Consider the following 27,704-nt stretch of genomic DNA (forward strand, 5'->3'; position numbering starts at 1 on the left):
TTTTGACCAGCATTCATTTATCCATATTACAGAGCTGTTATATGGGCTGCATTACATGGTCACATGTCTTCTTCCCTCTCTTTCCAGAATAACAAGTTTCCCAGTCCACCTGCTTTCATTTTCATGATCGATGTGTCTTACAATGCTGTAAAGAGTGGCTTAGTGAGACTAATATGTGAAGAATTAAAGTCGCTCCTAGATTACCTACCCAGGTAGGTTTATTGTATACTACTACTGCTGGTCAAAATGGGAGAAACTCACTTTTTCCCTTTTTAAAAAAGCTAGGAAGAAAAATTTTATAATCCTAACAAGCTCTTCTTCAGAAAAAGGCCAAGCAGAACATCTTTATGGATACCGTTCTAGGTGAAAATTAAGTTTTCCTTCTTTTCATTTTTCCTTTATCCTTTCTTGTGTTGGGTTCTGTGTAATGATTTCACTGTGGACTTAGATGTGAAGGCAAGTATGTCTCTTACAGGGAAGGCAACATGGAAGAGTCAGCCATTCGAGTGGGCTTTGTCACCTACAACAAAGTGTTACACTTCTACAATGTGAAAAGCTCCCTGGCACAGCCACAAATGATGGTTGTCTCAGATGTGGCAGATATGTTTGTGCCTCTCCTTGATGGTTTTCTGGTGAATGTGAACGAGTCCAGGACAGTTATTGCCAGGTAATGGAATTGATTTAAAATGTATGTAGTAAGCATCTTGTACGGTAGATTCAGCTGTTCATGCTTACTTGTCATGTTATTCATCTAGATGTCACTCCATATATGTTAACTTCTTATACTCTTTGAGATTAAGCTTGCAAAGTGAAATAGGAAAATTCATGAGGTAAGGGTGTATTTGTCTTGCAGTCCAGATTGGCAGAAGGTGTGTGTGTGTGTGTATATATATGTAAGGGGATTTAGTGCAGAAAGGCATTTCTGGGAACAAAACAAAAACACAACTAGAATGATGCAGAATGAAAGTCAAAAGAGTACTGAATCACAGTCTTTAAGGCAACTGCCTAAATAACCATCAACTGAGGCAACAGTGGTGTCCAATTTTGGTTCTGTGGAGAAGATTGAATGAGTGGGATCCATAAGATAAAATCTAGAAGGAAAGATAAATTAGCAAAGTTTTGGCAAACTCTTTAACATAATGCTTGAACTGTAATTAAACTATGGTGTGTCGCTAACTGTGTTTTGGGAACTAGACCTTGCACTGTATGTCTTTAAAAGAAAATTCTAGCCTGTTTTGTAATGCGTTAACAAGCTAAGTATAAAACTGTGGATTAAACCTATGAATCTTTGAATAGCACACAGGGTGCTTGGCAAACAGAGGCCAAGTATCACTAGCCTTTCCTAGAGTTCACTTACCAATATATATTGGAATATATTAAAAAAGCAGGAATACAGAAGAGCTTCTGAAGTAGGCATCAGTTGAGGTTATATAGGCACTTGAGGATATGGATGTGAGAAGCCAAAGAAGAATGGCAAAGCATCATTTTCTCACAGATAACTGATGAAATGCCAAATAACATAAAAACTATGCAAATTTAGAAACATGTTAGGGACTTCTGTTTGAACCACCTCAGTCTTGTCGGTGATCAGATGCAACTGTCTGGCTTTTCCAATTAAATGGAGTCTTGAATTCCTCCTTTTTTCATTGCTAGTTTGCTGGATCAGATTCCAGAAATGTTTGCAGACACAAGAGAAACAGAAACTGTTTTTGCACCCGTGATTCAAGCAGGGCTGGAGGCACTGAAGGTTAGTAAATGCATTATTATGGCAAATTGTTTTCTGTTCAAGTACCCTGAAGTTCATACTCCGCTAACACATAACAATCCTGTGCTTGAAGCTTTGGTATAATCTTAAATAAAAGGATAGAATGCAGTCTGAAGTTGCCCACAACAATCTGCTAACGAAGAAAACCTTTCCTCAACTCCTTCCATCCCTGTACTTCATCCAGATAATTACATGCATGGTTTAACTGTGACTTGCATGTGTTGATTGAATAGATTTCCTGTATGATTCCATCCAACCCTGTTCATATAGCTCTATTTGTCTGTCATGTAAGTCCTCAGAAGTCTCTATTAAACTCTGTTTGCATGACAATTGTTCAGTCAAGAAATATTATAAATTGTTTATGTACTGTGTGTGTCAGAGAAAATGCCATGCTAAACATTGACTAGTGTTGATATAGGTTATTGATTTAAAATTAATGATCCGTTGAAGCTCAGATTACAAAATCCCTTGCCATTTCTGTGACTTTTCCACAAACACTAGCTGCAAATCAGAAAAGAAAGCAGTGTAACATGTTTGCACAAAACCTTTTGTAACTGAGCGCTGCTTACTGCTCTGTTTCTCCTTGGAACCAGTCCTTCCTGCTGTGGAAGTAGCACAGGTCGAGTAAACTGAAACTTGCTGTTCTGTGACTGACCAGTAGGTTGTTTCCCCCTTTTTGGATACCACTGAAATAACCAAGTGATCACTGTGTCTGTGTGTCTGACAGAGCCTTCCTGACGTAAAGAAGTGATGAGGATGCTTGAATGCTTGTTCTTGAATCACAGTTTCCCTTACAGTCTTTATAAATGTTTCTAACCTGCACTTTTATGCTCACTTTCCTGCAGGCAGCTGAGTGTGCTGGAAAGCTCTTCATTTTCCACACCTCTCTGCCCATCGCAGAGGCCCCAGGGAAGTTAAAGAACAGGGATGATAAGAAACTGATCAACACAGATAAGGAGAAGGTAATAATGACTTGGATGGAGCTTATGTAAGAGTTCTATATTATACTCTTTATGAGATAAAATAACTCTGAAGCAACATTAATAAATTTCAAGGGTAGCACGTAATGTAAGCATTCCAGCTAATATCTCTTAACATATTTTATATGGGATAAAATACCCATAGCTGGGTTAAAGTAAATCTGCTGAACTTACAGTCAAAATAAGATGTATAGTAATTTTCATGAAATTCAACAGTTCTTCAAAGTCAGGGTCAAGAAGAATTTACATGATCCTGATTTCCCTGAAGAGAGATTTAAAGCATAAAGGTGTACTGACTGGGATTATTAAATGACTCTCACTTTCCTTTTCTCAGCACAAATTTCTGATCTCATCTCTGACTTCTTTTCTTAGACTTTGTTTCAGCCGCAGACAAGCTTTTACAACAACTTGGCCAAGGACTGTGTGACCCAGGGCTGCTGTGTGGATCTGTTCCTGTTTCCAAACCAGTATTTGGATGTGGCGACACTAGGTGTAGTCACTTACCAGACTGGAGGCTCCATTTATAAGTATGCATATTTCCAGGTAAGACGGACACTGACTCAGACTGGTGTTTGAACTAAATGAGAATTGTTTAGTTAAGAATTCTTTTTTATAGTGTGAACCGTAGTGAACAAGTACTTCTCTGGAAATAAATCTTGAGATTTAAGTAGCAATTTTCACCAAAATGATTTAGTTAGCTTTATGTCTTCACACAAAATATCTCAATAACAAAAACAACAGGAAGAAAAACTATGCTGTTACCATTTAGCACAATATTTTATTAGCAGGGCACTAAGTCCTGTATGAGAGGTAACTTTTAGAGTAAGACTGTAGGGGATAGTATCTGGTTTTAAATTACCCTATGGTTTATGGAGCAGCTCTAATTTATGGGAGTATGAAACTTGAATTATTGCTTGTTTTCTAGCTGGAGACCGACCAGGATAGGTTCCTCAATGACTTGAGAAGAGATGTCCAGAAAGAAGTGGGATTTGATGCTGTAATGAGAGTGCGCACAAGCACAGGTGGGTATTAGCACATACAAGTCTTAATAAATGGACCATTTCAAGCATGTCCTTAGGGAATTACAGATTTTTCCCCGAATGTAAAACATCTTGAGACTAGGCTATATAAAAAGGTCTGCTAAAGCTCTGAAATTCTAATGCTTTGTCAAGGTTGAATAAAAACCCCTACTGAAATCTTTCAAGATAACTTAGTGTTACAAATGACAGGATTTTTCAGGGCTTTGAAACTTGTCTGTTTTGTTATTCTGGTGAGAATTGTGGTTCATGTTGGTTTTGTTTGTTTTTGTTGGTTTTTCTTTTTAAGGTATTCGAGCAACTGACTTCTTTGGAGCTTTCTATATGAGCAACACCACTGATGTAGAGATGGCAGGTTTGGACTGTGATAAAACAATCACAGTGGAATTCAAGCACGATGACAAACTGAGTGAAGACAGTGGTGCACTCCTTCAGGTGAGGGAGGAGGCTTTCTATGAGAAAGAAGTGTTGACAGTTCAGAATTTTCAACAAAACTGTGTCAAGGCAGAAGCAAATCTCAGCTGGGAGCATGCCAGTTGCAGAAGAGGTTGAGGTTGCTCTGAACTGAGTAATTAGACTCTCCTTCAAGAAATCATTCATTCTTTCTTTCTGCCTCTTACTACCCTTAGCCTTTCAGCATGCTTGTTCTCAGTGTGACCTAAACTGCTTCAAACTACAATCTGTTTTCTAAGACCAGTTCCCTTAATACAAAATGCGAACACCGCTGTTTGTTGTCTTTCATTGACCCTGATTCTTAGCATATGCTTTTAGTTTATTGTGCAAGTCTTTTACGTAATCTCATTTGTTTAGGCGTCTGAGTCCTATTTTTTAATGAACTATATTCCTGCCTTGCTTATTGTAGCAGGACCTAATTCTTCTATATCCTGCCATTTTTGTCTCCTACAGTGTGCTCTGTTATATACAAGTTGTGCAGGACAGCGACGACTCCGCATTCACAACCTGTCCTTAAACTGCTGCACACAGCTTGCTGACCTCTATCGAAACTGTGAGACAGACACACTCATCAATTACTTGGCCAAATATGGTAAGGGTAAATACGGTAAAAAGAATTGCAACCTTTAACTGCTGTTAAAATACCTGTTGTCATCCAATGACACGTTTATTCTCTATGCATCAAATATCAGGTTGCAATCCTGATACTTCAGTAATTTATGGGAAAGAGCTTAAAGCTGTGATGTATTGTTGCTTGGGACAAGAGGTACAGATGGAGCATGTGAGCTTATCTTTCATGCAAATTCTTGTCTAAATTTATTTTAATAGAGGTTTGTCTTGACAGTTGTCTAAATTAATCCTTGTATTTATTTTTGGACTGTTTTAGTTCTTTAACTGCTCCTTCATAAACAATAGCTGTTTAGATTTACTTTGTGGAAGTAGTGTTCACTTTTTTTACTGTTTATGAGCAATCATCTGGTAGCCATCCATCTCTTTCCTCTTTCTATGTAGCATATCGTGGAGTTCTGAGTAGTCCAGTAAAGACTGTACGAGATGCACTGATCAACCAGTGTGCCCAGATCCTAGCTTGCTATAGAAAGAACTGCGCTAGTCCCTCTTCTGCTGGCCAGGTAAATTCCAGTACTTTCACTTGAATCACAGGCTTGGATATTAAAAATAATGAGAGCTTCGTACTTAGCCTATTCAAAATTGCTTTGCTCAGCAGAAACTTGCAAAGAGAAGACGAAGAAAGAGGCTGCAAATAAAACTGTAGTTGAGAATAGCTTATTGGACATCTGTCTGGAGCCCAGGAAGCACTTCCTGCTCCAGGGAAAAGTTTTAAGTTACCTTTGCAAGTCCATGATATAATTAGACTGTCAACTTTGACTCCTCACAGCTGTACCACACTTTGTTGGTTCATGCAAGCCTCATTTTGTCAGACATAAGCTTATTCAGCAAGACAGCTGACCATCCTCTGTCTGCTTGTGACTTGTAGCTGATCCTTCCTGAATGCATGAAGCTGCTTCCTGTGTACTTGAATTGCGTGTTGAAGAGCGACGTCCTTCAGCCTGGTCTAGAGGTCACAACAGATGACCGAGCTTACATTCGTCAGTTAGTCACATCCATGGATGTGGCTGAAACAAATGTTTTCTTTTATCCTAGGCTTTTGCCCCTGGTGAGTAATTCAGTATGTTCTTGCCACTTCAGACTTGCTGTTTTCTTGTCTTGTCATAAGGACTGGCATTTATATTTTATCAAGTGAAAGCGATTTGAGGAAGATTTGGGATCTGCCATCTGTTGGGGTACTTAATTCCACTCGGTGATAGATGCATTACTGCAACTTGTGAATTTGCTGGGGGTTTTTTTTCCTGAGCTGTTAGCATATGACTAGTGGCAAAGACACTTTTGACCCTTTCACAGTCTTAAAAATTCTAAAGCTTCTTGTAACTTTATGTAGTAGTTTTCATCATTGCAGAGCAACTCCATGCACTATTCTGGCTTTTCATTACCATAGCTGCTGGAATAACACTAAGAGCTAATTACATTCCTACTCCAGGAGGAAATATTGGAACTAGTAATTTTACAGATGCCTGATGTTCTCTTTTGCTGACCAAGAGTCTCTGCTCTGCTTGTACGTCACATTCAGTAAGAAAACTAAGCTAAGGAACATGATGCTTCAGTCACAGCTATGGCAGTTGTACAAGTCCTAGAAATGAGAAAACCATTTGGGTCTTAATGGCAGAAATTTTCAGGACTTTGTAAGATATTCTTGTATTATAACCTTGATTTTTAATTTTTTATTTAATTCTAAACCAGACTAAAGCAGATGTTGACAGTGACTCCTTGCCAGCAGCAATCCGGAACTCAGAAGAACGTCTTTCCAAGGGTGACATATACCTGCTGGAGAATGGGCTGAACATCTTTGTGTGGGTGGGAGTCAATGTGCAACAAGGCTTGATCCAGAACCTCTTTGGAGTGTCATCCTTCAGTCAGATTAGCAATGGCTTGGTGAGTTGGATGGCAGTGCAGGCACTAGCATCTGTGAGTGTTGCCCAAAACTTGAAACAGTGAGAAAGCAAGCGGAGAAAACTGTTCAATTTTTTCATACTAGGAACAAGAGAAGCGTAGGTGTGGGAAACTAGTGGAAATGCCCCTAGTCTGGGAATGTCGGGCATAGCCTTGCCTAGCTTTATTTGTCAAGCCACATCTCCAGTGATAGTGAGGAGAACAGTTGGCTATGTAAATGGAACAAGTAATTTACATTTAATTCTGGTATTCTGTTACATTCTCTTTTAACCAGTTGTGGTCAAAGAGATTGTATGTTAGTGGGAGTAGATATATGCTATGTAATATTACAAAACTGCGGAGTTTCGTTTAATGTTGCTCTACTTTATGTGACTAATGGGGATTGGGTATCTTGCATTCCAGAGTACCCTGCCTGTCTTGGAAAATCCCTTTTCAAAGAAAGTACGATCTATTATTGACATGCTTCAAATGCAGAGATCCCGCTACATGAAGGTAAAAACATTGTCCCCCATTCATAGCTTTAAATTCCCTTCCCTTTCAGCAGAGCAGGTGACGCCTGGCACCGCTGCAGTGCTGAACTTACTCTTCCTGATCTCATAAACATGATCCAAACATAAAGTTTACAAGGATCTGGGGAAAAAAAAAAGCAAACCCACAACAACAAAAAAAACCCACCACAAAGCCAGTTAAAATAGTTACTAGTTTTGGAGTTCTGTGCTTTCTATAGTTCTAAAGCTAATTTTTTTCAAACCTGTTATAACATAGCATTGCACAAACCACATACATGGTGTCTTCTTTCTATTTGGAAAAGACTCAGACTATAACCGGGTTTAGTTATAGAAGTCAAAGCACATAAGCCATATACACTGTGATTCTGATTATCCATCTTTGGATTTTTGAGCTACTTGGATTTTTACTCCTGTTTATCAAGAACATTAATTCTGCTAACTACTCACTGTTGGTTTTGTTCTTGTTTTTTTTTGTAGTTAATAATTGTGAAGCAAGAAGATAAGCTGGAAATGCTGTTCAAACACTTCCTAGTGGAGGACAAGAGCCTGAGTGGGGGGGCTTCATATGTGGACTTCCTGTGTCACATGCACAAGGAGATTCGGCAACTACTGAGCTAGAGGAGGGAGTGGTGCTGGAACTCGGCAGTGACATTTCAAGTCTCCACTAATGACCTGATCAGACGGTCCAGCGCCCTCAAAAAGGACAGCATAGAAATCTGTACAATTCCATAATTTTTAATACACATTGCATAAGCAGAAATCCTTTCAACCTCTCCCAGTCCCGTATGAGAGATAACAAATTTTCCTGGTGAGGGCTAAAAAGAAGCAAAAGGCCTTTGATACCAGGTCTTTTACTTGCAACTAAATTGTTTCCTGTGCTTGGCAGGAGTTCACCCCCCTCCCCCCTCCCCATGCTCGCTAATCCTGTCGTAATGAATGTAGGTTTTTTTCAGTTCACTGTACATGATTCAACATTGGGTGAAAAAGCGGTAACTCTTCAAAACTTCTGGTAGTTGCTGTGTGTTTATATGGGTGCGTGTGCATGCTCCGAGTGTGGAGAGGATGCAGGTGGGGAGGATGAGAGGCAGGTCAGGTGATGGGAGCTGGAGCAGCCAAACATATTGTGTCTCCTCTTAATAGGGAAACATGAAGTTGCAGAGCACAGATATATCATGTGGCTGTCTGAACCAGAAAGCCATGAAGAAGGAAATGAGCAGTAACCCAGGAGGCAACAGGGCAAATTTCTTTCCACAATCTTCCCCGCACTATAAGTTGCTGTGCCGATCAATAATGGAGTAGTAGTTCAGTGAGCAACAATCAAAAGCTTCTGAACAGCGTAGGGATAGAGCTGGTGCTTCCTGTTGGCGTGTGTGGTGACTCCTTTCCTTCTCATTGCACAGCTCTGTAATGTTCTGCTCAATCCATGTTCCATGGCCTCTCCTCCAGAGCTTACCTGTCTAATCAGATGGTGGTGGGAACAAAAGCCTCTTAACTGTAAGCAGAAAATGCTTTTAACAAGGTGATGTGGGGCTGTGTAGGAACTGGATGATAAGGAAGTGGCCATTTTCAACCATATTATTGTGAATCATAGCAAACAAGTAGGAATTTTATTTATACTGATGCAAATTTGAAACTGCTTTGTACCCCGGAATACAAGGAAGGAGGTAAAACCCCCTGAGACTTAAACTGTACTGTAGTAGGTATTACAAGTACCCGATTACAGTTATTGAAAGCATCTGGGCCATAGTGAAGAGTTTCATTACTGGATGTTTGTACCCTCCCCCATTCTACCTACTGATCAGCTTGCACAAAACCTTTTTATAAGCCTGTTTGTTAAACTAAAATACCTCAGATTAATCCATCCACTTAGGCCACTCTGCTGCTCCATCCTGCAAGGGTGGAAGAGAAGAATCCTGCAATGAGGGAGCGGGTGTAAATCAAATTCAGAATTATAAGGGCTTTGTTTATTCATTTAGAAAGAGGGCTTATATATTTTGGCTTGAATGCTTAACAAGCATTCTTACAATACCCAGGAGTTTAAGCTACAAATAGCACTAAAAGTGGAAGGAAGAATGTGGGTGGATTAGAGAACATATTATCTGGGGTTGTTATTTCAGAGAAAAGTCTTCATTAAGATGAGAAAAAAACCTGCCTGCGGTTTTAGTTCCCTATCCTTGTGGCATGTGTATGAATCCATTTTATTTCTAATGCTGCTAGTTTGTCTTCCCTCCCATCACTACACAGAAAGGGGAATATGAAACTTATAATGGAGAAACTCTTTCAAGATGTAGTTGACAGAACCTTCAGCGTTTTTGTATGAATGTGGCTGACTTTTTACTCCACGTACTGCCTCCAACCAAAAAATCTAGAGGATTTTTAACCAGAGGGGGAAAAAGAACTTCCCAGGAACATAAGGCGCAGCAACCACAGACTTCCACAAATACTAATTTCTAGTATTAATACTGGGGGGTGTGGGGGTGGAAATGAAATGATAAAGGAACCTTTCATTTTCTTCACTTGTTTTTCCAATGCATCTTTTAATTTGTAAAGAAATAAAAATATATTAAGATGTATTTTATGTCATTGTTAGTAAATAAACACTGCTTATTTTTCCAAACCCTGTATTTTGCGGGAGGGAGGAAGGGGGAAGGGCTGAAGTCCAGCTGATTGATCCTTTACAGCTCATCGGCTGCTGACCAAGTTCAGGTTCTTTCCTATTTGCACTGAATGGTAAGAAACTCAACAAGAGTCAGGAGACAGAAGGTGCTGCTCAATCTCAAGTATTACTTTGCTTAGGTGTGACTGGGTTTTAACTTTTTGTCCCTTCTGAGCTTTCATTTTGCTAAGAGATTTCCCTTTTCTCTAACACAGCTTGAGTTTGACTGGGGGCTTTTTGGTCTGCTTTAGGAGGTATTACTCTTACCTTGTGTGTGTTGGAGAGCTAGAGCTTCTGTTTCAGACTTAAGATAGCAGGGAAGCTGTGTGGGGTTTGGTTTGAGGGTTTTTCTTCATTTGTGGTTTGTTTTGTTTTGTTTTTTGTTTGGTGTCTGTTTTTTGGGGGGATGGTGGGTGCTAATTGCCAAAATAATATTCTGAGTGAACCGGCGCTGTAACTTGACAGTACCCTAGAACACTGATGTACAATTTGCTGATACCCTTACAACAATCTCTATGAAAGCACAAGACAATCATTACTAAATCACCAAAAATACATAGAATCATAGAACAGTTAGGGTTGGAAAGGACCTTAAGATCATCTCGTTCCAACCCCCTTGCCATGGGCAGGGACACCTCACACTAAACCATGTCACCCAAGGCTTCGTCCAACCTGGCCTTGAACACTGCCAGGGATGGAGCATTCACAACTTCCTTGGGCAACCCATTCCAGTGCCTCACCACCCTCACAGTAAAGAACTTCTTCCTCATATCCAATCTAAACTTCTGTTTAAGTTTTAACACGTTATCCCTTGTCCTGTCACTACAGTCCCTAATGAAGAGGCCCTCCCCAGCATCCCTACAGCCCCCCTTCAGATACTGGAAGGCTGCTATGAGGTCTCCATGCAGCCTTCTCTTCTCCAGGCTGAACAGCCCCAGCTGTGTCAGCCTCTCTTCGTATGGGAGGTGCTCCAGTCCCCTGATCATCCTTGTGGCCCTCCTCTGGACTTGTTCCAACAGTTCCACGTCCTATGTAGTTTGCTGTAGCATATTTTTGAGGTTTTTCTCCTGCAAGGATGTACATTATGTCCAGAATCTGCTACTGAACTGATTTACTGTGATGATGGTCCTTGTGCATCTTGTACGTTAATTATGTGGAGTAAACTGTGCTTGTGGGCATTTTTGTGGCAGCACACCTTCCGAGGGATGTGGAAATTGCCTTGCAGAGCCTGTGTCTGTTAGCACTCTGTCGGGATGTAAGTGGAGGAGCTGGTGGGGATGGCACGGGGGTGGTGCCTGTGCACTGGCTGGGGTGTGCATCTGGATCATGCTTGGGCAGTGGAAAGACCTGACTTTTGAAAATAAAGCAAAAATGTTCCCGTTTTAACCTGTTCCTTACACAGCTAGAGAATACTTTGCTTGCGTTCATACTGATGTCCTGTTATGAATTATCAGTCAACTATTGTGTTTGGGCTTAAATTACCTCTCAAGGAATGAATTTGAAGTGTTTAGCAACTCCATAACCGAGTGGTAATTCTAGTATGCTTCCGCTAGATTTTTATAGTGTATCCTAAACTCAGTTTTGCAGATTACCGACTCCCTATCCCCAGAATCTTTTAATACCAAAGCAGTTTATTGAAGGTTGGCACAGAAGAGCAGCTTCAAGAGTGCATTAAACCTAGTGGTAGATAGGTAAAAAATATCACTTGAAGGCATTCCCTCTCTCGGCATACTTTTCTTGCACCATCGAAAGGCCGGTTTTGTACTGAAGACGCCCCGTTGCGGGTGGATTTGCTCTCGGCAGGCGCTGCCTCAGTGAAATCGCCCAGGTGTCCCCCAGTAGGTGCAGCCAGGTTGTGCGGCAGGTGCGTTAGAGCCAGCTGAAGACAGACTACCCCTGTCCTGCAGCGCGGGCAGCCCTATGGGCCTTGTCGCATGCCCCACCACCCGCTCCTAGCTTGCGCGGAGGGCAGGGCATGACGACCCGACCGGGGCCCCTTCCCGGTCCTACCCAGGCTCTTGCGCCCCTTGCGGCCGCTGACGGAGCACCTCCCGGGGGCGGGGCCTTTGCGGCCGCTTCCTGTAGCGGGGCGAGCGGTGCCGGCCCGGGGCGGTGGGCATGGGTGGCGGCAGGCCGGGTCGCGCTCGCTTCTGGGTGACGCTGGCGTTGGCCTGGGGCGCGGGGGCCGCGCTCGCCATGGAGGAGCCGGCGGCGGCGGAGGAGGAGGAGGCGGCTGTACCGGCGGCGCCGTGCGGGGCGGAGGGGTGGGCGCAGAATGCTGTCCCGCCGGGCGCGGCCTTCGTGGCCGCCGCGTCCTACCGCGGCCCCGGCAACAACGACACGCGGAGCAACAAGGTGCTGCCCATCCTGCTGTGGTGGAGCGGGAGCCTCTTCCCGCACTTCCCCGGCGACACGGAGCGCATCGACTGCCCGCGGGGCTCCTGCCTCGTCACCCGCAGCCGGCGGGTGGCCCGGCACCGCCGCACCAAGGCCCTCATCTTCTACGGCACAGACTTCAGGGCCTACGAGGCGCCGCTGCCCCGCCTGCCCCACCAGACCTGGGCGCTCTTCCACGAGGAGTCCCCCATGAACAACTACGTCCTCTCGCACTCGCCTGGCATCCAGCTCTTCAACTACACAGCCACGTTCCGCCGGGAGTCGGACTACCCGCTCACGCTGCAGTGGCTACCCGGCGTGGGGTACCTGCGGAGCCCGGCCGTGCCCCTGGCCGAGAAGGACGCGTGGCGGCGGAAGGGCTATGCCCCGGTGCTGTACATGCAGTCCCACTGCGACGTCCCCTCGGACCGGGACCGCTACGTGCGGGAGCTCATGAAGTACATCCAGGTAGGCGGGATGCGCGGGGAAGCTGTGGTGTGGGGTTGCTGTAGGAGGTGGGTCCGCCTGGCTGCCCCCCTCCCTCCCTCCCTCCCTCCTTCCACCTCCTCTTCTTAATGGGGTTTGTTTGTCTTTGCTTTTAGCCAAGGCACGAATCGTAACGGGGATGCATGCCGACTACAAGCTGGACAGAAAAACTAGTTGTATTCCTTCCCAAAGCGTGATCTAGACTACACCACATGCCAGTAGGTAGGCCTGATGGTAGCTGTTAGTTGTGGAGTTGGCCAGACTTGGGATCAATCACAGGTTGGGCTAAGCCTGAATGGATTAGTGGGCCAAGTGTTACCAAGAGTTACTGAAATCTCAGGACCTTTAAGTTAGCCTATATGAAGGCTGGTTGGTTGCAAGCCTTGCTCCCATTTGAAATTACAGGTGTTCAGTGAAAAGACAGATGTTTTGAGTATCTGCTGCTTGAGAAGTGTTGTAGGACCGTGTTGCTTCCATGGTGGTTTGTATTGCTCTGGCACAGCTAACAGAGTAGCTTCATAAACTGTCAAGCAAAAAAAAAAAAAAGCTTAATGCTTTTTTCTTCTTAAAAATTCTGAAGGACAGTAGATTAGAAACACAAAATCAGGTTTTATTGTTTATCTAAAATATCTTTTTCCTTGCCATTTCTGCTGTTTCTATTGGTCGTGATTCATTCATTGGGCAAGTTTATCATGTACTCAGCAGTGAAGCAAAGACAAAAAAAATTTAAAATATGACTGTATTGTCAAAGTTTGAGGCAGATTCTAGATCGAGTGCATGGTCTTTCAGTTTTAGACAGTATCCTTTTAGTTCCCTGCATCAATTTTCCTCCATCTGACAAATGAAACATTTTTGCCAGCCTGCTGAGACTGGCAGGAGCTGTGTGTAATAACTGTTTGGAAAAGTGCTGCATCTCTGTTAAGTAGATCATTTCTAAATTAACTCAGAGGGTGCTGAATGCCCATCCTTACCTCCGAGATCCTGATGTAGCCACTAATAAATAAGTTTTTGGGTAACATCTTCCTTTCTGCACACTCCCCCTTCCCCTCAATCTGTAGCATCGTTTATGCTGCTTTTGAAACTGAGCCCTCAGTTTCCTCTAAAGTTGTTAGAACTGGGACTAAAGGAATGGTCACAAGGGAAAAAACTTGGAGTGAAAGCGAAGCTAAGCTAAAGAAGCTAGGAACTCATCAAAGTTAGGAATTGTACAAGAAATACAAGCTCTGACAACAAGCTCCAGGCAAACAAGTCACTTTGTAAAGATGCCGGTTGTTATTTTAGGTTGACTCCTATGGGAAATGCCTGCATAACCGTGAGCTCCCCAGTGAACGACTGAGAGACACTTCTACAGCAACAACAGAAGATTCTGAGTTTATGACTTTTATCGCCAGGTACAAGTTCCATCTGGCCTTGGAGAATGCTATATGTGATGACTACATGACAGAGAAGCTGTGGCGTCCAATGCATCTGGGGGCTGTCCCAGTATACCGAGGCTCCCCAGCTGTGCGGGACTGGATGCCAAACAACCTGTCCATTATTCTGATAGATGATTTTGACAGCCCCCAAGAGCTGGCAAAGTATCTTGACTTCGTGGACAAGAATGGAGAGGAATATTTGAAGTATCTAGAGTATAAAAACCATGATGGAATCAAAAACCAGTTCTTGCTAGAGAGCTTGGAGAGGCGGGAGTGGGGGGTGAATGACATGACTCTGCCCAATTACCTGAATGGCTTCGAGTGTTTCATCTGTGACAGGGAGAACACCCGGGTCAAAGAGGAGCAGGAACACAGAAAGTCCCATGGGAAAATTCCAGCTCCCAGACCTCGCATAGCTCAGTTCAAGCATATGGGCTGTCCTATGCCCACCCCTGGGTTTGGAAACGTTGAAGACCTCTCTGGAGGAGACAGGTAATGTACCAAGACTGTGCCTTTTGAAGGAAAAAAGGAGCTTCAAAAATAGTAGCCATAACTGTTAATAATGCTTTGTACTTAAAGGATCTCTTAATACGTCTCCAGTGACACTTTATATTATATCTTGTGGGTAGTATGGTAGTTCTGCTAATTTTGTGTAACACTGAGGCTGAAGAAGAGGCATAGCTGGTGGTATTTGTTAGCGGCTGAATGAGGGGCATGAGGCACCCATAATACTCTGTTAAAATGCTCTGTGGCCTTGGGCAGTGTGTTTATCCTTTGTCTGTATTAGCCTCTTTGTTTGAAAGAAGGATGTTTTTTGGTACAATGATGGTAAAGCATTAGATAGCCCTTGGGTGCAAGAAGCTCTGTGCCTCTTTACAAAGTACTGCATCAAGAATGGGGTGGCACTGTTCAGTGCAGGCTTGTTTAACTCCTCTTGACTTCAGAGCAGAAGTTAGGCTCACCCAAAATACTTTACAAAACTTTTTATTGGTTTGCGTGACAAAATTCTGGCTTGTGTTTGAAGGACACCATCCCGTTTATTTAGGAGAGGGATCGTGCAGGACAGAGAATAAGTAGCTGCTTAGCCCATTTGCACGTGGGGATTGCTGGTGTTGCTGGAATCACCCAGGCCCATAGCCCTGTGTTAGCCATCTCTAGTGTGAGCTGCACAGAAGTCTGTCAGCAGGGAACTACCCACACTAACCCTCAGGCAACCACTTTCGACAGGCAGAATAGAGGTTTGTTTGCATGGTATACTTAGTATTTATACATATCTTGGAACAAAACAAAGTCAGTGCTTGGGTTTCCAAACCTTGAGTTTTTCCACTAACAGTGTTTGTTTGAAGTTGCAGTTTCTAGAAGGAAAGGTGCTTGCAGTTCATGAACAATGTGTGCACCTTTTGTAGTGTAATCTAGTGTATAACATGTTTGGATCCCTCAGGTTTGTAATTTTTCTTTGCATTACTTGCAACAATTTCTGTCTTTTTAGGAATTTACTCAAGTGCATACAATTCACTTTCTGAAAGCCATCGGACAACCCTTATAAACATAAACCCTCAGCCACAGCAGATCTTGCCTATGTTCATAGCTATCACCAAAGATTTCAATGTTCTGATGTCAGTCCCACTGTAGTACTAAATTGATGACTTTTTGAAAATATTAGTAAGATCTCAAACACTGTCCAGAAGGAGTTTGTCAGTATACTCTATCTCAGTTTATATCAGTCTACAGCCCCGTTAATAATTTCCTGGACTAAGGAATTGAATGCTCAGGAGTGTTAGTGTTAGAAGGAACAGTGTGTTGAAAATGAATCCATCATTTCAAGTATGCTAACCCAGAACTAAGAATGTTTTTATTATGTTATCCATCCACAAAAAAACATGAAGAATTTTGTAAGTGTGGGGACCTCCTTTGTCCTACGTTTGAATGCTTTCATAAATGGCCAACTGAAACTTTTTCTCAGTCTTCATTACGAAATGTGGTTTTAGCTCCTAACATTATGCAGTGTCCAGCTCTGTAAGCATTCTCTGCCTTTTCATAGCTGGCCTTTTGCTGAAGCAGCAGATGGCAGTAGAGAAGTACTCTTGAAGGCACGGCATGGGTGCCTATGCCACTTACTTACAAGCTCAGGTACTCCCATCACTCTGTGCATTGGTTATCAACAAGGAGTTTTGAACAGTTACTCCCTAATCCAAGCCACCATTGCATCACACGGAAGTTTCCATGTCTCACTGAACCACACTATGTTACTTTTCCCCTGTTCGTAGATGTGAGTCTGGAAAAATTGTACCAAGAAAGCTTTCACATTGCCTGCTGTCTACTTTAGAAGATACCTTGATATAACACAAATGAGAGAAGTAGTCCACATGATCACGAATGGGAATTGTTGAAAGGTGCAGTGATGCAGTCTGTCCTATGAAAAGTTTGAGAATGTCTGCACTGCAAAAGATATACTCGACCATCTAGTTTGGAGATGCAGAGTTAGGGTTGAAGGATATAATGATTTTTTGTTTCTACCATGTATAACCAGAGTTTGCAATGAATAGCTCTCAGTAGCTGCCACTCCCTAATTGTTAAATGGTTTATCATGGGGGAAGGAAGAGAAGAAAAGAAAAACTTGATTCTTAGGTTGTTATATGCGTACTAGCCATGGAAGGTGACTCTCAAAATCATGTAAGGACTCTGTGCTCGATTTTATGTTAATAGAAGGTTTAATTCTCCATGATTAATGATTGAGTGTCTTTGGTTAACTCTGTAGTCACATGCTGATATTTCTAGAATGTTGTAAAGCTAATAGTGAACTTGCATATTCTGTAGAGAATTTTCACAGTGAGTTTCTTTAAATTAACTTCCAGCACAATGGCACAGTAACAACATACTTCGTTATGAGCATTTCTGGGCTTGTTTTCCTCTTAGGTGAAAGAAAAACAATGGCTTCAGTGCTGTTTCAGCTGCAGAGTAATCTGAGGGATTTTAGAGGTTTACAGTTGTGTCTCTTTTTTTTGTTTCAGTTGGAAAGAGATGTGGCTGCAGGATTATTGGCAAAGCCTTGATCAGGGTGAGGCCCTCACTGCTATGATTCATCGCAATGAGACGCATCAGGGAAGATTTTGGGACTATATGCATGAGATTTTTCTCAAGAGGACGAGGCAGCACTGACCCATCTTTGTAAGAGATTGATTTGAAAATTGCAGTGGAAGTTGAGACTGTAAATTCTTACCTCGCTCCAAATGTTTGCCTTGGAATAGAAGGAAAACTTTCCCAGAGACTATTTTTTCTGGTGCATGAAGTAAGTTTCTGTTGTGATTGGATTTCAGCAGTGGAGATCTTAGCAACAGCTTTGATTTGAATTTCAGCTCTGTGGCGTGAAGCCACTCCTGAATTGCAGGTGTCAACATGTGGGGCAAAAGAGGAATTTACTCTCCTTTTGTATTTGTCTCGTTTCCTTGTGGCTTACATGACTCCAGAGGAGCACCTCTTCAAACTCTTGCTAAAACATCCAAAGTTATTTCAGGGATTTTTTGTTAATGTCCAAAATATTAAGCATTTTTTATAAGTATTTTATCAGTCACTTTTTATCTTCATTAAGGTGTACTTTTAGCGCTATTAAAAATAGCTTTTTCAGTGAAGGACTTACGAAAGACAAATGTCTGTGGAGAGCAGTTGTGCCTTATGAAATTGCAGCAATAAAGTCTCTTTTTTCCAAGTAAGCGTTTCTCAAATACTCCTGCTTTTTAGGGTAACTGAATACCTATGGGCAGGTCACTTACTCTCTGCCTAATTTTTCTCTTACAAACTTACCACATGACACATACAGTGGGGTGAGAGATTAAATTATTTAATTTACAACATTCAACAACGTATTTCACCCAAGGACGTGTATTACCTGGTATTGTGATTTCTTATTTATCATCTCCTTAATGCTAGCAATCCAGAGGCCTTTGATCTGTCCTTTTTGAGTGTCTGCAGCTTTGTGCAAAGACAAATACATTTCAATAATGGTGCCTTTCCAGTGGTCTCTGCAGTTTGGATTCAGAGCTTGTGGTCTTTCTGTGCTGAAATGGATGACCAGAATCAGGTGCACTGAGATGTTTTTGTATCTTTACCAAATCTTAACACACTATGATCCTGGTCTCTTGACTAGCGTTCCTTAGAGTAAGTGATATGTGAATACATTTTCCTTGTTGCGTAGTCTGTATCTCTTAGAGATATAAGTCTGCTGTTCCCTGCCATGTTAGGTACCCTTCTGAAACAATTGATCTTTGAATTGGAGGACTAATCGGAGACCAATTCACAGTGTCATGGGTTTAAAAAGCACAGTCAAATTTGGCCACACTGCAGTCATGTCCCTAATGGTGTAATTGTATTTTGTTTCTCCATTTCTCCTCCCTCTTCAGAAGTAACTACTGACTAAGTAGTCAGAGTTTATCCATGCCTAAGACAGAATGTTGGTAAGGCAAACCTAGAGCCTGTGGAGTAGTTTCATTTTGTAGGGCAGCTCACACATGGCTATGGGAAGTCTGAAGCTTGTTAGTGAAAGTTAGGAACAGGAGCAAATCTGCGTTCTGTCCCTGATTAAGTCACTATTGCTTAGCTGCGGATAGATCACTTAATCTCTTTTTTTTTTTTTCATCCCTCAAATTCCCAGTGATAATGTTGTAGATACAATATTTTAGGTGTTATATCCATATAGGTAATAATATGCATCTCGGTGTTTGTCTTTCAGGTAATACAATACCGTCATGTTACAATCAGAGCATCTTGACAGCAAAGACTTCAGACCCATAGCTGTCACTGTATTCTTGTAAATGTAGAAAATGCATACACTATACAATCTCATCCAGTGTTTCATTAGGAGAAAAATGCTTTTTTAATCTCTCTTCTGTAATAATAATAACAAATTGTTCTTTGGCTAAAATGCATTCATCAGTTTAAATTCCTTTTTTCTTTATTCCATTTACCCAGGAGACATGAATACTGAAAGGAATGTATCTGAATTAATTGTTAAAGTGGATTACTCAAATCTGGTTAAGATTTCAGATATGTGTATTCAGGATGGAAGTGGCCACAATGTGCTTGAGAAGTAAGTTAAGATAAAACAAATTAAAGCTACTTTAGTACTGAATGTCCACCTCTACCAAGCAGTTTAATTATATTTAAATAAATTGCTTGAATTAATGCCTCCAGTTACTTCAGATTCTCTTGATTCAATTTATGATCTTAGTTGTCTTTTAGTTGTCTTTCTGCTAATCCAAGTGAATATGTGAATGCAGGCAAGGAGAAAGGTCACTGCAGCAACTATTAATATTTTGGAAAAAGGCTAATGATTTCTGCTCTAGACTGCTAACTCGATTTCTCACTTCACTGCTTGAAATCCAAACCAGCTAGGTGGTGGCTGAATATTGTCACTCATGTTGGGACTACCTTCCAGATTACACGATACTCAGAATGAACAGTGTATACAATATCCTCCTTAATTAAATTCTTACAGTGCAGGTGCCCATACTCATAAAAACACACAACTGAGACTAATTATGAATTTTAGCAAAGACACCAAATACTGCAGATGATAACGAGATCATCTCTATAAACCTTCTAGGTAGGCTAACTGGGGTGAGTCACTTCACTGCTTGTCTTTCATTTTGCCTGTTTACTGTGTGAGGGAGGCTTTCAAAGCTGTCAGGATAGCTTTATTCACTAGCATTAATGTTCTAAAAATAGGTATCTCCTTACTACTGCTCATACGAAACACTAGTAGATTCTACTGATACTGTGTCTCAGAATTGCCTCGACCAGCTAAGTTTATGCCTTCTGAGAAGTGAGGAGAAACAACGGGCTGACAGAAGGTTGAAAATCTAGCAATCCAGTTCATTACATTGGACAAGCTGAAGTTCTCATTCTCCTGACGAAACTGTGATACCAGGAGCTGCCTAATTTTCAGTAAGATGCTGGGTATTTTATATACTGAATTAGTACTCTGTGGTTTCTGTCCTTTAGCAAGGACTGCAATTTCTAGGAAGCACGTAACCTCACTGAAGAATATTGATTTGATACCTAACATTGATAATTTCTCGAACTGAAAAATAATTGCCTTTTCTTATTTCTGTCACTGTAGTAATTTTCAGACTGAAGGATCTCTGGGTACTCTGTGATGGTAAGTAGAATGAAAGCCAACCAACAGTGGATGTGTATGTTTAGAGGGAAAAGGAGAATGAGATTCTTTCCCTGGAAATGGCCTGAAAAGTACAGCAGCTGGAAAATCACAGCAGAAATGCCCATCTTGCACCTTGGCAAAGGGTAGTTTTAACTGGTGTGGAAGAGCAAGTAACTCCTAAAGGACCGGGAACAGGATAAATTGAATTGAAGCACAGCCAACCAGGCACATCACTCTTTAGACAGGCTTTGCCATGCTAGACAAGCAGCCATCTGTCTCCCTTACCATCCTTTCATGTGTACTCCAGCCATTGTCCCAAGAGAGCCACTCCCTTAAAGATTTATTGTCATCAATTTGGTTGGATATAATTAAGATTGTTGATGGATCTCCAGGTGCTTTCTGAGAAGCTGTATTAATGGGAAACATACAGGGTGGCAGGTTCCTTCATTCTGCCCAGAGACCTCTACTGACAGGCAGAAATTAATCAGAGACAAAATCCTTTTAGTGATATGACCAGCTGAGCCAAAGCCTATGTCAGGCTTTAACAATCTCATGATTCAGTATCTTGGAGCTGGCACTGAGAGATAGATGACCCTGCAGGGGAACTAGGGAGGGTGGAGAAGAACGGAGATGAAGGATTTGTTCCAGAGCTCTGACATGACTGGCAACTTAATTTGTATGCTGTTACGTACATTCTTTCTTGCAGAAAAGCCCCATCTAATGCTGAAGTGTCTCAGCTACAGATGATTCTGGGGATCTTGGAATGGATCAGAGCAGATCGTGATACTTTGTGGCATCTCTGAGCAAATAAGGAGGCTTCAGGTAATTTGCAGTGGAATTGGGCTGGATTTGAGTAGATCTGGGAGCTAGAGATTAGGGATGGCAGCTCAGACCTAGTCAGGTGGACAGAATAATGCAGGGTGGCTGTTCTGATTGAAATAGCTTAGGATAAGGTAGGCTGGCACTGGGGCTTGGGGGTGACATCAGAAGAGCAATTGCAGCTGTCACTGTGCTATGAATATAAATGAATGCCTTTGTGCTAATAAGTGCATGAAGTGCTAATACTGTTCGAACACAATAGCTCAACAGACAAGAGTAAGTCTGAAATCTCTTAAAGAGGTATTTCAGACAACAGTCTCATTTTTACTGTGTATTTTATTACAGCATTGTTAGCATTGTATTTAATTGTGTCATAACATCATAATTGGCCCTTATACCAGTTGTAATACAGGTTCTTTTGAAATCTGATACTAATAGTTTATCTCTGTGGTTCATTTTGGTTTTGACTAGCTGAAACACAGGCTATAATTCAGCTTTAAGTATGCTGATGCAAGTAAAGAAGTTCTAAATGCAGTTAGAATTTTACATGTTTTCTGTAGTTGTACATTCAGGACTCACAATGAAACATCTGTGGGGTTCACTGCTTTGTGTGCTGAGGGAACTGGGTTCCTGACTTTACCTATAAAGTCGACACTTCCGTCTCATCCCTTAGTGTCTCTGTGCTATCAGCTATATAAAATATAGGTTATTGGAGAGGCCTGGATATACAGTAACACACCTCTTCTGTAGTTCTGCATTCTGCATGGTGTATGCAGACACCACCACGTACCTTATTCTGTCTGCTTGGGAATATCTTAGGCTGGTGCTCCAATCCCAGGCTCAATGCCAAGAAAAGAATTTCTAATGCAGACAGCAGTAATGGACAGGAAGTTACTACAATTCTCCTTGCGTTGCTTGCCTTTCTCAGCTGCCACTCCTCTTCCCCCTCCTTTCCTGGAATTACTTAAAAGAGAGATCAGCTTTTGAAAGTGAATGCGCCTGAAGGTGTTGCTGCCATTAGCTAATATAATTTGGAAAAGGGAAGGTTGATTTGCTGGGAGCGCATTTCAGTCTCTTTTACGTCCCAGTATTTCCACCTTTCCTAGCTATTGTTCTTGGACTTTAAGAGAATACCATTTTAAAAATAACACAAAAATAATTCTAGAATCAGACATACCGGCATATATTGTCTGCAGATGCAGTAAGTTCTAGTAACGATACTGATAATGATTCTGATGACGTTTAGCTCAATGTAACAGAACTTCCAATGTATTGTTACCTTCCTTGACTAGGCAGAGGCAAGGGGAGTGCCTTGGGGTTTATGTCTCTATCTAGTAAGTTGAATATATTTTCATCCAAAGTAATGTCCTGTGCAGAAAAAATTGTTCCCCGCATCTTTGTTTTGGCCAGCTGTACATGGTTAGATGACAAACTTGTAACTGTTCCTGTGGAAGAAAACCGATACTTTGCATGCCCTCCAGTGCCCAGGGCAAACTGTTGGTACCTGAAGGAGCCCCAGTATGGTGGTAAGATGGGTTGTTCAGTGACTGCTATGTGACAAGTGTCAGAGTATTTTAGGTCCCCAGTGTCCAACGTCTGCTTCCTCAGTTACCTACATCTTGCCTTGTCCTTCATCCTGTGCAGTAATCTATGCTCCAGCCCTTGAAATGTTACCATGCCTTCTATATTATCTACCTCCTTAAACTGGGGTATATCAGCTCCAGAGCCAGCCAGGAGAGTTTAGGACTTCCAGAGATTTAAATCCTACAGATGGAAAGAAACTTCCAGGAATGAGGGTATTCTCCAGTACTGAGAACGAGGCTGTGAGAACACCACTACCATTTCAGAAGCAGCAGTTTCAGTCTCTCGTTGTTAGATAGCAGAAATAATGCAGGGGAGATCCAGCTGTTAGTATGTAATGGAGATGAACAGCTGAGGGTGAAGTGATGCTGAGTTTCAAGCACCAAAAAAAGTTGTCAGAGTCGCAGAAGAATTCCTTAGGTTGCATTTGAATTACTTGCAGCAATCGTAAGTTATTTTGCTGTGTTTGAGAGGCACGCATGCTCCCTCATTTGGCTGGGTTTGATGCAGAAACAGTTTGGGGGTGTACCCGTGAAAGTCACTCGGAGAAACTGGCTCAAGACTCGGTTTGGAGTTTTAGAAAGCAGCATTTTTTGTTGCAGCGCTGGGCGCAAAGGTGAGCGCTCCCGTTACATGCCGACAGCGGCTGTATATTTAGCATAGTCATGCATATTCATAGTTTTCTCAGGAGCTAATTAGAATACGTGCATTCTAATTACGCATGGGATGGGGAGGAAGGACGGGATCGCACCACAACCGGACCGCTGCGCCGGGGACGTCCGCCCCGCAAGGCGGGGAGTGCGCCGGCTCGCGCATGCGCCGGGTGGCCGGTCGCGCTGGGCCCGGCGCAGGGAGCATGGCGGCCCCGGTGTACCCGGCCTGGGTCACCCGCTGGGTCTCCGGGCAGTGGCGGCAGAAGAAGCGGCCGCCTGTGCTCCGCCCGACCCGGCCGCTGGTGCTGGCTAACAAGGTGGCCAACCGCAAGGAGAAGGCGGGAGGTGAGTTCCCGGCGCCGGGCTGCTAAATGACCCCTTCCGGAGAGAAGCGGCCGGGCCTCCAGCTCCTGTGGGGTAGAGCTGCCGGCGGTGTCCCCGGGAGCTGTCCCGCCGCTCTCCCGTGGCTTTACCCTGGGGAGGACCACCGTGGTGTCGGGGCTGGGTCGAACTAAGTGTTTTGTGCTCTGTAGAGAGCAGAGGGGAAGGTCTGATTTGTGCCATGGCATTAAAGATTGCTTTCTCACACAGCAGCCCCGCGTTTGCACCTTGTGGTGCCCTTTATGTGACTCACACATGTAAAATACTTTGTTACATCTCAACATAGCGTTTCCTTTAAGAATTCGATCAGGTGTTAGATGACTGCAATGCTACTACTGATGCTTGTGATCACAACAGCTTTACACGACACATCTTTGCTTTAGTGTTGTTTTTCCTCACCTGCCTCTGTGCTGTCTTAAACTTCTCTCTGGAGATTTATGCCTTGTGGAGGCTTTTAGCATGGAATCCCAAAGACCTGAGATTTTGGGTTGTGTGTTTCACTTCTAGAAGCGACATGCATTACGGAGATGTCAGTAATGATGGCCTGCTGGAAACAGAATGACTTCAATGATGCAGCCTGTGCCGAGGAGATCCGGATGTTCTACGACTGCGTGGCAAAGGCAGAAGTAATTAAGGCCTCTTTTGTGTTCTTAAATGCTATTAGTACGGTAGGAGGAAGCCCCCAATCATGCCAACAGTAATAATGTTCTCCAAAGAATTTGATTGGTGTTATGACCAATTTGAGCTGTAGGAGAGATACAGAACGATGCAGCTCAAACATGCAGCCCTTCCTTTTTTGAATGCGGAAGATAAATTAAATTTGAATCAAAATATAAGGACCTTAGGAAAGGACTAGATTTTTGGTATATTATAACTGAGGGTGAAACAATAGTCATATCCAGTCCTTTTTGTGTTGTCAAATTCTTGAAGTTGAGCTTAGTTGCTGTTAGTTGACCCTAACCCATTTTGATTTCTTGTGGCTTTTAATCTCTAAAGAGACCTCACCTGGAGTATTGTGTGCAGTTCTGGTGTCCTTAACATAAAAAGGACATGGAACTGTTGGAACAAGTCCAGAGGAGCACCATGAGGATGATCAGGGGACTGGAGCACCTCCCGTATGAAGATAGGCTGAGAAAGTTGGGGCTGTTCAGCTTGGAGAAGAGAAGGCTGCGTGGAGACCTCATAGCAGCCTTCTAGTACCTGAAGGGGGGCTATAGGGATGCTGGGGAGGGCCTCTTCATTAGGGGCTGTAGTGATAGGACAAGGGATAACGGGTTAAAACTTAAACAAGGGAAGTTTAGATTGGATGTGAGGAAGAAGTTCTTTACTGTGAGGGTGGTGAGGCACTGGAATGGGTTGCCCAAGGAAGTTGTGAATGCTCCATCCCTGACAGTGTTCAAGGCCAGGTTGGACAGAGCCTTGGGTGACATGGTTTAGTGTGAGGTGTCCCTGCCCATGGCAGAGGGTTGGAACTTGATGGTCTTAAGATTCTTTCCAACCTTAACTATTTTATGATTCTATGATTCAGCATTAAGGAAACAATAGCAGTCACTGCTCTTCTCCATATTACATGATAGTTCTGAATGAGGGAGAATGCAACTTGGAGCTGTTAAGTAGAACAGTGATTTGTATGGTGAGAGATGTGGATTATACTGTAATTTGGGAGATGTATAGTGTGGGTAAGCTTTCGCAACTGCTCAGATTCATAAAACAAAGAATAGCTGACTTGGGTACCAGTCCAGTACCTGCATTATCTGGACAGTGGGAGAAAGTGCGTTAGGTAAGTTAGGATTCCCAGACTCCAGTCTGTCATAAATACTTAAATAGTGAGGAGAGGGAGGTTGGGGACAAGGTGGTAGAGAAATAACCAGTGGTTTCAGTAATCCTGATGAGAAATGGTATTTTCAGGGTGCATGACGTAGTTACAGCTATTCTTGATTCTCTGAAAATGAAGAGGTCTTTTAGGCTGTTTCTGACTATGAAGGCTAGATATTTTCTTGAAAAATAGATTTCACATTGTTTGGAAGTTAGAGATTTCCAGCTATATGATAAACTTATGGTATCAGGTCAGTTTCAAAAGCAGACTAAAGGTAAGTATATGTACTGAATTTGTCCTTAAAGTGGTTTCAGGTTTCAGTTTACTTTTTTTTTTCGGTAACTACCATCATTTAATAGCTCTTTACTGTTGCTGTTTGACAGCATAAAGGAAAAGCTGTCTGCAGTTTATTTGGTAGATAGAATCAAATTGATTAACAGAAAGTGGAAAAAAAAAATCTGAATTGTTACTGAGTTTATAGTATCAGAATAAGAATACAGAGGAATATCTCAGAATCACAGAATGGTTTGGGTTGGAAGGGACCTTAAAGAACATATAGTTCTAACCCCCCTGCCACAGACAGGTACGTCTTCCACTAGACCAGGTTGCTCAAAGCTCCATCCAACCTGGCCGTGGACATTGCCAAGGATGGGGCAGCCACAACTTCTCTGGGCAAATATCATCCTTACAAGATGTCAGTCATTAATTACATCACTGAAAAGTCATCAGGCTTTTGAAAGCCTCATGATTATTGAGTCAAGTCTTGTTCTGAATGTTTCTTGAAGAAATAGCATTCCTCTGAATGAAACGTCCCAGTACGATCAGTATTAGTCTTTGAGGGTGAGCGTCAAGTCTGCAAATAAAAAGAAGTAATATTTTGAGCTTTCTTTCTCTCTTTCAGAAGGAGCGCAAGAATCTAAACGAGGACACCTTGTCAACCCAGGGAAACATGCCTTCAAGCAAAGTAAACAAGCTCCTGAGGAGGTTTCCTCAGATCACACGTTATGTATAATGTGCTTTACTAAAGGAACTGCAGACAAGCAATTACAATTGGAGACTTTGGTGAAAAGTAGACTGGATGTCAGGCAGTATCTTTCAGCACTGAGGTATGGTTCTTGACCTCGCTTTTGTCTTCAGAGTAAAAAACACACGTCCTGACCATCAGCTGACTTTGTTCATGAGGTTCTTGGGTCTTGCTGTCTTAGGATTTCTGCAGGATGTTGTTAAACTAGCCAAGTGTGGAATCAGGTCCTCACTGTGAAATTAAATCTCCTAGGAATAAATGCAAATGCCTTTTCTAACAGTTAGGGGGTGACTTTTTCTCATGCACAAGCTTCCTGCCTAACTTCTGAACTGCTATCAAAAAGTGCTCAGGCCAAGACATTGAGCCGACTTGAAATTGATAGTAATCTCACGACTCGTACTCCTACGTGTATGTATACACAATTTGGTTCCTCTTGAGATGTTTTTAATTCCTGCTGCTGTACAAGAAGGCTGTAGAATGAGGAAGAACTCCCCAGCAAAATACCTTGTTAATACACAATATATTGGTAAGGATTATATGTAACTTTTTTAACATAGGGGCTTGTGATTTAGGCCCTCTGATGTGCAGGTGGGACAGGTATGGTGCCATGTCAGATCAATTACATCTGTACCATAATAAAAGAATGCAAAACTGTCTTTTGGCCTGGGCGATTCGTAATCTAGAACAAAATGTGCATTGTTTGGGTGAAAAAAACTAAAAGGGGGAGGGACAATTAATGCACAGACTGATACTGAAACAATGTAATCACTAGTTTTCAGTGTTTTGGGGGTGGGGGTGGTGGTTGTTTCTTTGTTCACTAGAGTACCACAAAACAGCAGGCAGGTCCCTGTTGTTTTAGGACCAGTACCTAATTGGTAAGAAAATGCAGTACCTCAGAGAACTAATGACATAACCATTTATATCACTAGTTCTCTGGGGTATAAATTAAAAGCAAAGAGGGAAGTCTGGCACACATAGACTCTGTGATCACCAACATGTGACTGTAGTTTGTGTGGAGATGGATCTGACTTCTCTGGAGGCCCAGGCCAATACTTCTTCATAACATAAATACT

General features: G+C 42.4%; 3 protein-coding genes across 13 annotated transcripts in view; all 3 read left to right on the plus strand.

Annotated features, from left to right (window-relative positions):
• Positions 1–9,887, plus strand: part of SEC24C (SEC24 homolog C, COPII coat complex component) — a 36,199-nt gene extending 26,312 nt beyond the window's left edge. For all 3 annotated transcript variants that reach the window (XM_065670613.1, XM_065670614.1, XM_065670615.1), the window contains 13 exons: positions 88–212; positions 476–667; positions 1,654–1,747; positions 2,611–2,727; positions 3,118–3,288; positions 3,671–3,767; positions 4,072–4,217; positions 4,689–4,827; positions 5,247–5,365; positions 5,731–5,910; positions 6,552–6,743; positions 7,164–7,253; positions 7,748–9,887. In XM_065670613.1, the coding sequence (XP_065526685.1) occupies positions 88–212; positions 476–667; positions 1,654–1,747; positions 2,611–2,727; positions 3,118–3,288; positions 3,671–3,767; positions 4,072–4,217; positions 4,689–4,827; positions 5,247–5,365; positions 5,731–5,910; positions 6,552–6,743; positions 7,164–7,253; positions 7,748–7,888 (1,803 nt within the window). In that variant the 3' untranslated portion in view covers positions 7,889–9,887. The remainder of the gene's footprint in view (positions 1–87; positions 213–475; positions 668–1,653; positions 1,748–2,610; positions 2,728–3,117; positions 3,289–3,670; positions 3,768–4,071; positions 4,218–4,688; positions 4,828–5,246; positions 5,366–5,730; positions 5,911–6,551; positions 6,744–7,163; positions 7,254–7,747) is intronic.
• A 2,098-nt stretch (positions 9,888–11,985) lies between these two features.
• On the plus strand, positions 11,986–21,570 carry FUT11 (fucosyltransferase 11). Of its 9 annotated transcripts, none has more exons than XR_010610737.1 (5): positions 11,986–12,770; positions 14,070–14,695; positions 17,215–20,143; positions 20,319–20,357; positions 21,064–21,570. XR_010610737.1 is itself a non-coding variant. In XM_065670617.1 (3 exons), the coding sequence occupies exons 1-3, from the start codon at positions 12,045–12,047 to the stop codon at positions 17,360–17,362; spliced, it is 1,500 nt and encodes a 499-aa protein (XP_065526689.1). In that variant the 5' UTR covers positions 11,986–12,044; the 3' UTR covers positions 17,363–21,570. The 9 variants fall into 9 exon arrangements, 1 of the variants encoding a protein (XP_065526689.1); XR_010610740.1 differs by having other exon boundaries at positions 17,215–19,286; XR_010610734.1 differs by having other exon boundaries at positions 17,215–20,357.
• A 1,893-nt stretch (positions 21,571–23,463) lies between these two features.
• Positions 23,464–27,287, plus strand: CHCHD1 (coiled-coil-helix-coiled-coil-helix domain containing 1). Its single transcript, XM_065670618.1, has 3 exons — positions 23,464–23,755; positions 24,299–24,417; positions 26,509–27,287. Exons 1-3 carry the CDS (start codon positions 23,479–23,481, stop codon positions 26,617–26,619), a joined length of 507 nt encoding a protein of 168 aa, XP_065526690.1. The 5' UTR covers positions 23,464–23,478; the 3' UTR covers positions 26,620–27,287.
• The last annotated feature ends 417 nt before the right edge of the window (positions 27,288–27,704 follow it).

The sequence above is a fragment of the Lathamus discolor genome, chromosome 3 (assembly GCF_037157495.1).
Source record: "Lathamus discolor isolate bLatDis1 chromosome 3, bLatDis1.hap1, whole genome shotgun sequence".
Taxonomy (NCBI): domain Eukaryota; kingdom Metazoa; phylum Chordata; class Aves; order Psittaciformes; family Psittacidae; genus Lathamus; species Lathamus discolor.

Coding starts and splice junctions, on each gene's coding strand:
- FUT11 (XM_065670617.1), top strand. CDS start 12,045: ATGGGTGGCGGCAGGCCGGGTCGCGCTCGCTTCTGGGTGACGCTGGCG. Junction 12,771..14,069: donor AGCTCATGAAGTACATCCAG/GTAGGCGGGATG, acceptor TTGTTATTTTAG/GTTGACTCCTATGGGAAATG. Junction 14,696..17,214: donor GACCTCTCTGGAGGAGACAG/GTAATGTACCAA, acceptor TTTTTGTTTCAG/TTGGAAAGAGATGTGGCTGC.
- CHCHD1 (XM_065670618.1), top strand. CDS start 23,479: ATGGGATGGGGAGGAAGGACGGGATCGCACCACAACCGGACCGCTGCG. Junction 23,756..24,298: donor CCGCAAGGAGAAGGCGGGAG/GTGAGTTCCCGG, acceptor TTTCACTTCTAG/AAGCGACATGCATTACGGAG. Junction 24,418..26,508: donor ACTGCGTGGCAAAGGCAGAA/GTAATTAAGGCC, acceptor TCTCTCTTTCAG/AAGGAGCGCAAGAATCTAAA.